This window comes from Schistocerca cancellata, chromosome 2, assembly GCF_023864275.1.
Source record: "Schistocerca cancellata isolate TAMUIC-IGC-003103 chromosome 2, iqSchCanc2.1, whole genome shotgun sequence".
In the NCBI taxonomy this organism is placed as follows: Eukaryota; Metazoa; Arthropoda; class Insecta; order Orthoptera; family Acrididae; genus Schistocerca; species Schistocerca cancellata.
This window is the reverse complement of record NC_064627.1, coordinates 552,425,237-552,434,833: the sequence shown is the minus strand read 5'-3', so window position 1 is coordinate 552,434,833 and position 9,597 is coordinate 552,425,237. Positions and strand designations below refer to the sequence as shown.

Below are 9,597 nucleotides of genomic sequence, written 5' to 3'. Positions count from 1 at the left end.
GTTGCAGGTGCCGCCACCGGCGCCAACATTGTGTGAATGCTCTAGCTAACCCTTTGCATATCAAAGCATCTTCTTCCTGTCGGTTAAATTTCGCGTCTGTAGCACGTCATCTTCTTGGTGTAGCAATTATAATGGCCAGTAGTGTAGTTTTTCCACCATCATAAGTGAAAGTTTCTGTAAATACTTCAAATATTACAGTATACTTGAAATATATAAGAAACGAGAATTAAGAGAAAAAGTGACGATATCATAAGATTTAAGACGAAGATTTTATTATTACGAATTCAGATCTCTCGCAACCGCACTCAGAGCACAGGCGTTTTAGAATGTGGCAGAGGAAAGTCAACTTAGGAGAAAAGGAAACTTCAAGCAACTTGTGTCTCTAAAAGTCCCCTGGAGTCGAAAGTACGAAGGAGGTATTCAACATGTTTTAGAAACTTCTTATTCTTGCAGGTCTTCTGACGAAATCTCTCGAGCCTTTCGTCGTAATCTTCAGCTGTAATGTCTATAGGTACATCTTTTTGGTTCGTGCAGACAATAACTGGCAGCACGCCGAAAGTGATGAAGACAGCGATCAGCGCGAAGTGGTCCATGTCCCGGCGCAGCTGCTCCAGTGGGTAGGCGTCCGCCTGCTGCTGGAGCCCCAGGGCTCGCAGCGTTTGCTGCAGCGTGCTGTGGTACTCGGACAGCAGCAAGTCCATGTGCTGTTGCAGCAGCTCCGCGCTGGCGCTCGTGTGCAAAAAGTAAAGCAAGTCCTCCGCTGGAGACCCGATGTGCATGCCCTGCAACACACAGCGCACACATTAGATAAAACATTCATAGTCTCCTGATGCCTGCTAACTGCTGCTCGGCTATGGAAAATGAACACATTAAGACAGAAAAAACGATGCACCATGAATGACTTATCCGAATGGGACGCAAATCGGGAGATGTGATCTACATGTGCAGAAAAACAAAAGTTTACAATTTCAGAAAAAAAATGGATTAATTATTCAAGAGAAAGAGCTTTACAAAATGTGCTAGTCAATAACGCCTTGGTCTACCTCTGGCCATTATGCAAGCAGTAATTCGGCTTGGTATTGATTTCATCCTGAGGAGTATCATGCCGTACTCTGTCCAGCTGGCACGTCCAATCTTCAAAATTCCAAGCTGGTTGAAGGATCCTGACCATAATCCTGGAAACTTTCTCAGTTGGGGAGAGGTCCGGCGGTCTTGATCCCCTAGCAAGGTTTGGCAAGCAGTAGAAACTCTCGGTTCGAAATCTCATTGACTGAAGTACAGTTTTCTTCTATGATCCGCTCCAGTGACCACTTGAAGAATTGTCTGAAGGCATACAGACAATGGTTGGATACCATACCTACCCGACGGTCGCCCGCCATACTGCTCGACAAATGAGAGTGATGGCCAGGGGAGCCATCTCTTTTCATATTAGGACCCCTTCGGTTACAATCCGCTGCACCATTACAGCGCATCAGTACGTCGACTATATTCTACGCTGCATCTTGTTGCCCTTCTTTCCAAGCCATCATGAGCAAGATAACGCCCGCCCGCACACAGTAAGTGTTTCTCGTGCTTCTCTTTGTGCTTGCCAAACTTTACCTCGACCAACAAGGTAGACGGATCTGTACCCGTTGGCAACGTTTGGAGCGATGTGGGTAGGGCCGTTCATGAACTCTTGCCGGTCGATGATTATGACACCAGTATTGTCACATGCTAAGAGTACGCTGATAAAGCGAAGCTTGCTATAAATGTATAGACAAAGAGAAGCTTGAAACGTCCCCTCAGAAAAATTATCAATTACTGTGCTGGTAAGTTTCTACTTTATTTGAAAGAGAGACAGCTGAGTAAAACTGAACATACTCAGACATTTCTCTCTTTACTTATTCTGATCGTCAATAAACTGACGCACAATATTTTTAGCGCAACGCAATCTGACTCAGTAATCCCTACAAAAGAATGGTCCTGACTAACAATAACCTATATTTTTCATGAATCACTCACCTGACAAAAATCTTCGTTACTCGAACTACTGCAATAAAGCGAGCGCCAATACTGCCAGCTAAATAAAGGATTCTGACTACGGAAGGCACTAACTACTGATAGACATAGTTAGCAAATGAAAAATTTTGATAGAGAACAAACAATGTATTTACCTTAATAATGTTCAAAAGTCAACATCTATATACCAGTTCATGATATCCGGTCTTACAAATTTCCTGTTTCTAACGGACACACGTCCATACCGTCCGCTCACAAAACTCTGGCATCTCTGTCCCCACACCCACCACTCCTGGCGACTCACCTCCAACTGCGCAACGCTACGCACTGTTCACATCCAACTGCCCAACACTACACAAGCTAATATTCCAACAATGCCAACCAGCCACAGACTGCACACAGCAGAGTCAGTGATTTTCATACAGAGCGGAACGTCGCGTTACGAACTTCAAAACCTAAACAGCCTTCTTACAAGCTTGCTATTTACAAGGCGCCTAAGGGAACTGGAAGCAAACTCTCTACGTCTGTTCCACTGTTAATCATACAGCACAGCGGCGATCAAGAGTTCAGGTCACGGGCACGAGTGTAATAGGGCCCAGCCTTGCTTCATATTTTCCTCGTCGTCATGCCACGCAGTCTGAACCTGAGGAACATGCCCCATTTAAAAGGCAGTACACTAGCAATATATATGATCTGGTTCTATATCTCACACTTTGCCACAACATAGATCACAATCGAAACAAATTTTCAGTTTTATTTGTCTTTGGCGCGCTGAATACGTAATACAATTTTTATCTAGTACAAACAGTCAGCGACCATCTCACTTACACAGTTTCATAGATTTTCGCACCCAGGTTGCCACGCAATCGTGACTTATTTAATTTCATAGTATAAAATATTGTGACTCTTTTGCTATTTCATGTAGACGACTTTGGCAGTTTTAACGTAAAAGGATTGGCCATTAAAACGGGAATCACCCTGCAAGCCAATGAGTTACTTCTCCACCGACACAGTAGTGCTTTCAACTGTAATGGGAAACGATCTCGGACAGCTCGGAACCGGATGTAAGACTGACAGTGTCCTCAAAGCGTTTAGGAAACTATCCTTGTAATTCGTTCAAGGCCACAATGAATTTTTCAGACCTCACGTATTCTTTAGTGGCAGTGAGTTTAAGCAGGTGGACTGTGTTTGTCAGAATCTTTCTTTCTTTCTTTCTTTCGCTTACATCATAGTCCCACAGCGATTGCAGGGTCGGCGTGGTTAGAACAGATTTGGCAAAGTTTGTTTGAGGGATGGCCGGATGCCCTTCCTGCCGCCACCCCGTACTCCCAGGGATGGAATCAGTGTACCCCAGCTCTCTGCATCTAGAGTAAATCGTGAAATAGTGCGAATGTGTTTCTGCGACGCGTGTAACTGAGGCTGAATGTGGGGACCAGCCCGGTATTCACTTGGTAGGATGTGGAAAACCGCCTAAAAACCACATCCAGGCTGGCGAGCACACCGGCCCTCGTCGTTAATCTGCCGGGCGGATTCGATCTGGGGCCGGCGCGCCTACCCGAGTCCAGGAAGCAGCGCGTTAGCGCTCTCGGCTACCATGGCAGGTGTGTTTGTCAGAATATGTCCCTTCTATAATGCTATATCATTTTTAAATGATAAAAAACTTTCTACAGCCAAGATAGCAAAAATTCTTCTTTATTTTCGACAAACGGTTTTAACAAATATAACTATTTTCTGATCTTCAAAAATTTTCTTGTTACAAAGCGCTTTCACTGTAAGTTAGAATCTGATGCCATAACGAACTTGAATGTTTTGTAAAACTATTTTTCTTTTGAAGACCAGAAAATGACGGCTGCATCTGTCGAAGCCCCTTGTCACAAATGAAGAAGAATTTATAAAGTCACTCCATGTAATTTGGCAACTTTAGAAAATTCAATTTTCTTTTTAAATAGATCCCCATCAGACCAGAAAGAAGTTGTTTCTCACCTTGCAGTGTGTTACTGTGGGCAGCGTGGAGTCCAGTCCACTTAAGATGCGAGGTCTGCAATCCATTCCGAATTTTCTAATTTTCCTTCATAAATTCAACAGCAACGGGTTTTAAATACAGAAATCTTTCCAGGCATGCAACCTTACTTAATCAACGCACGTTGCAGTAATATGTAGTCTCCAGACTTCAGTTACATCGGAAATTGTAGCAACTGACACTGGAATTCTGCGGCCGACTTCGAAAGTTTTACTATTCATACTATTCATGTAGTACAAGTTCATATGCCAACTAGCTCTGCACAGGATGACGAAATTGATGTAATGTATGATGAGATAAAAGAAATTATTCAGGTAGTGAAGGGAGATGGAGATTTAATAGTCATGGGTGACTGGAATTCGAGAGTAGGAAAAGGGAGAGAACGAAACTAAGTAGGTGAATATGGACTGGGGATAAGAAATGAAAGAGGAAGCTGCCTGGTAGAATTTTGCACAGAGCATGGCTTAATCATAGCTAACGCTTGGTTCAAGAATCATGAAAGAAGGTTGTAAACATGGAAGAATCCTGGAGATACTAGTAGGTATCAGATAGATTATATAATGGTAAGAGAGAGATTTAGGAACCAGGTTTTAAATTGTAAGACATTTCCAGGGGCAGATGTGGTCTCTGACCACAACCTATTGGTTATGAACTGTAGATTAAAACTAAAGAAACTGCAAAAAGATGGGAATTTAAGGAGATGGGACCTGGATTGGATAAACTGAAAGAACCAGAGGTTGTAGAGTGTTTCAGGGAGAGCATAAGGGAGCAATTGACAGGAATGGGGAAAAGAAATACAGTAGAAGAAGAATGGGTAGCTCTGAGGGGTGGACTAGTGAAGGCAGCAGAGGATCAAGTAGGTAAAAAGACGACGGCTAGTAGAAATCCTTGGGTAACAGAAGAAGTATTAAATTTAATTGATGAAAGGAGAAAGTATGAAAATGCAGTAAATGAAACAGGCAAAAAGGAATATAAACGTCTCAAAAATGAGCTCAACAGGAAGTGCAAAGTGGCCAAGCAGGGATGGCCAGAGGACAAATGTAAGGATGTAGAGGCTTATCTCACTAGGGGCAAGATAGATACTGCCTACAGGAAAATTAAAGAAACCTTCGGAGAAAAGAGAACCACTTGTATGAATATCAAGAGCACAGATGGAAACCCAGTTCCAAGCAAAGAAGGGAAAGCAGAAAGGTAGAAGGAGTATATAAAGAGTCTATACAAGGGCGATGTACTTGAGGACAATATTATAAAAATGGTAGAAGAAGTAGATGAAGATGAAATGGGAGATACGATACTCCTGGAAGAGTTTGACAGAGCTGTGAAAGACCTGAGTCGAAACAAGGCCCCAGGAGTAGACGACATTCCTTTAGAACTACTGACGGCCTTGGGAGAGCCAGTCCTGACAAAACTCTACGATCTGGTGAGCAAGATGTATGAGACAGGCGAAATACCCTCAGATTTCAAGAAGAATATAATAATTCCAGTATCAAAGAAAGCAGGTGTTGACAGATGTGAAAATTACCGAACTATCAGTTTAATAAGTCACAGCTGCAAAATACTAACGCGAATTCTTTACAGACGAATGGAAAAACTGGTAGAAGCCGACCTCGGGGAAGATCAGTTTGGATTCCTTAGAAATGGTGGAATACGTGAGGCAATACTGACCTTACGACTTATCTTAGAAGAAAGATTAAGGAAAGGCAAACCTACGTTTCTAGCATTTGTAGACTTAGATAAAGCTTTTGACAATGTTGACTGGTATACTCTCTTTCACATTCTAAAGGTGGCAGGAGTAAAATACAGGGAGCGAAAGGCTATTTACAATTTGTACAGAAACCAGATGGCAGTTATAAGAGTCGAAGAACATGAAAGGGAAGCAGTGGTTGGGAAGGGAATGAGACAGGGTTGTAGCCTATCCCAGATGTAATTCAATCTGTATATTGAGCAAGCAGTAAAGGAAACAACAGAAAAATTCGGAGTAGGTATTAAAACCCATGGAGAAGAAATAAAAACTTTGTGGTTCGCCGATGCCATTGTAATTCTGTCAGAGACAGCAAAGGACTTGGAAGAGCAGTTCAACGGAATGGGCAGTGTCTTGAAAGGAGGATATAAGATGAACATCAATAAAAGCAAACCGAGGATAATGGAATGTAGTCGAATTAAGTCGGGTGATGCTGAGGGAATTACATTAGGAAATGGCACACATAAAGTAGTAAAGGAGTTTTGCTATTTGGGTAGCAAAATAACTGATGATGGTCGAAGTAGAGAGGATCTAAAATGTAGATTAAAAATGGTAAGGAAAGCGTTTCTGAAGAAGAGAAATTTGTTAACATCGAGTATAGATTTAGGTGTCAGGAAGTCGTTTCTGAAAGTATTTGTTTGGAGTGTAGTCATGTATGGAAGTGAAACATGGACGATAAATAGTTTGGACAACAAGAGAATAGAAGCTTTCGAAATGTGGTGCTACAGAAGAATGCTGAAGATTAGATGGGTAGATCACATAACTAATGAGGAGGTATCGAATAGAATTGGGGAGAAGAGGAGTTTGTGGCACAACTTGACAAGAAGAATGGACCGGTTGGTAGGACATGCTCTGAGGCATCAGGGGATCACAAATTTAGCATTGGAGGGCAGCATGGAGGGTAAAAATCGTAGAGGGAGACCAAGAGATGAATACACTAAGCAGATTCAGAAGGATGTAGGTTGCAGTATGTACTGGGAGATGAAGAAGCTTGCACAGGATAGAGTAGCATGGAGAGCTGCATCAAACCAGTCTCCGGACTGAAGACCACAACAACAACAACACTACCAGTTTCTTCACTTGTGCATGACTGAATATTGTACACTAAGTGCTTCTTGATGAACAGAACAATGAATCCTATGTGTCAATCATTGTAATTTTTTGCTTTGCCATTGTCAAGTAAATCTCTAAATTCCTATGGTATTTTACTGCCGTTTCATTGTAAACTTTCAATATCTGTTTGTAATGTCTCTTGCAGCGGTCTCTCCGCGATATTTCCAGAAATTTTTATAAATTATATAACTTAGTACTGATCTCCAAATATCTCTTCTTATCTTACCGATTCCTAAAGTTTAATATACGATGATTATCAATGCAAAGTAGTTTCAAGCCCCATTATTCCTTGGAGCGTGCATTTACTCCATGGAATAGCTTCTCTATGTTTTCTCTTATGAAAAGAATGATTCAGATCTTGCCGACTAGCCGTGAAAGAACGAAGATGTATATGTATGCGTTGTTGAGCTAGTCGCCATCTTGATGAGATTCTGTTTGAGAAGGAATTTAATAAATGAACTAAACTAAAGTTTTTGTGTTCGCGTATTATTATTGACAGTGTCTGCTTACTACGCTGTGTTGCACGGGATCAGTGGGCAGCGTCTGATTTACACTGGAAGAACCTGCCGTTTTGTACGCTCAAGATATACAGTTCATTAATTTCAATAAATGGGCTAACACGGTCTTACCAGCAGATCTCCGGTCTTCCCCATGGGATCACCGAAAGTTAATAATTATTACAAATGTTTTAAGGAGATCGACTGACAATTTTCGTCGCACCGAGACTTCGAAATTGCTTCACTGCCTTATGAAATTTAAGTTAAGCTCAATTTAATCAGGATAGAATAGTATTGAACTGTGTGAACGTGATAAGCCTGCTTTGTGAATGAAAATTCCCTTAATATAGGCATGTTTTTTACTATTCTGATCAGTGAAGCTAAATCAGGCCGGTGTGAGAGAGGTTTTTAAATTTCAGATCCCACAAAAAATTTGAAATATGGCTTCACTGTGACAGGACACATTTTTGAGCATTACTTAAACATTGTGTGAATTTTATGTTGCATGTGCACGAGCGAAAAGAAGACGAGGCCCGTTTCAGAAGTCACAATTTCGCCACAATCTACGAGAACGTCGTTCAGGCCAGACAATATAGAATTAAATTTTTGTAGATAGAAATTTAGAATAACTTTTTAAATGTCAATCGGTGGACTTTGAATATTTTTTGAATCAGATTGATTGAGTGACTGTTGGGTTGAACTTTAGATAGGAAGTGTTTATTATAAGTGAATATTATGCAAAGTTTAGGTCAGTGACATTATTATCTCAGATGCGAGTGACTATATATATTTATTGTTCTGTGTATTAATTTTTCTTACTAGGGCGGGTTATAAAATGGCAATGCAACAGCAGACCGAATCACAACAGCCCTCAGCTGTTTCTGAGGTTAGTGAAACATTAGACGCTAGCTTAACTGAAGTAGTGCCTGACGGCAGCATTATTCAGGCCCCACAACAAAGCTTATGTGTTTCGATGTCATCTGAGCAGGACGAAATAAACCCATTGACTGTAATCATCCAGCAGTTAACATTGTTAGCCAAAAATGTAACAGACCTAACTAAAGCGCAAATAGAGACTAAAAGGGAATTAACTTAAGCGCAAATAGAGACTAAAAGGGAAATGAATGAATAATTAGCAGCCAATCAAGTGAAAGTGGAACAATTAGCAACCTATCAAATGAAAGTCCAGGAGCAATTACTAGCTAATCAAACAAAGTTGAATGAGCAATTAGAAGCTAATCAAGCGGAATTAAATAATACATTAGTAGAGAGTTTTCAGAAACTTGATGATAAATTAAATAAAACTGCGGAAGATTTGAAAATTCAGAATGAAAAGACCGAATTAAAATTAACTGCGCAAATTGAGCAAGTCACTCAACAGTGTAATGAAAATGCGAAGAAGTTACGCCTAGAGCTAACCGAGTATGTTGCTACTAAGCTTGATACTATTAAAGAGCAGGTCCAGTCAATCCCACAGATAGTTCAAGCACAAGAACAGATGCAATGTTCTATGGCGGTAATTCCAGTATTAGTTGAAGTTCAAGATGAATTAAGGTAACAAGTAAATGAGATATCAGCAGACATGCAGGATTTGAGATAATCACAAGACAAGATTCCGAAGGACATCAAAAATTTGGATAAATCCATAAATAACATAAAGGAGAGACAAGACGAGGTTGATCATAAGGTAAACATTCTTGCAGGAAAATTCTCGCAGTTATGTTTGGAAAGAGCTATACAATCTCTGACCGAGAGTTCTGAAGAAAATTTATTTAATTAAGGTTTGCGAGAAGCCAGAGTACAACTAGGCGAAGAACTTAAACAATGAAAAGAAAACATTGAGAGATCTTCAAATCCATCTCGAGAAGATTTGCGTTCCACGCAAGGAAATGAACCCCTAACAAGATCTATCAATGAAGCTACATTATTTAACCGATCAAGTACAGAAAGGGACAGTAATGCACACGTTCGGTTTTGCAATCAACATCAATCACAACACTATGAGGGTAGTCATAATGAGTGTAATTGTAAAAGCAATACTGAGGAGAAAATGCTGAAACAACGTCTATTCCAGATCTACAACCCAGACAAGAAAAATGTTCATCCCGTAGTGTTTATAAAATATTTTAGGGGAGTACTGCCAAAAAATTGGAGTGAGTGGCAAAAGGTTAGTTTCGTGACCGGTTATATTCAGGGGTCAGGAGCTATATAGGCATCTGATATGATAT

General features: G+C 40.7%; 1 protein-coding gene across 1 annotated transcript in view; it reads right to left on the bottom strand.

Annotated features, from left to right (window-relative positions):
* Positions 1-273: 273 nt before the first annotated feature.
* LOC126146744 (uncharacterized) overlaps positions 274-9,597 on the bottom strand; it is a 31,286-nt gene continuing 21,962 nt past the window's right edge. Inside the window, exon 3 of the mRNA XM_049915642.1 lies at positions 274-782. Within this exon, the coding sequence (XP_049771599.1) occupies positions 366-782 (417 nt within the window). The 3' untranslated portion in view covers positions 274-365. The remainder of the gene's footprint in view (positions 783-9,597) is intronic.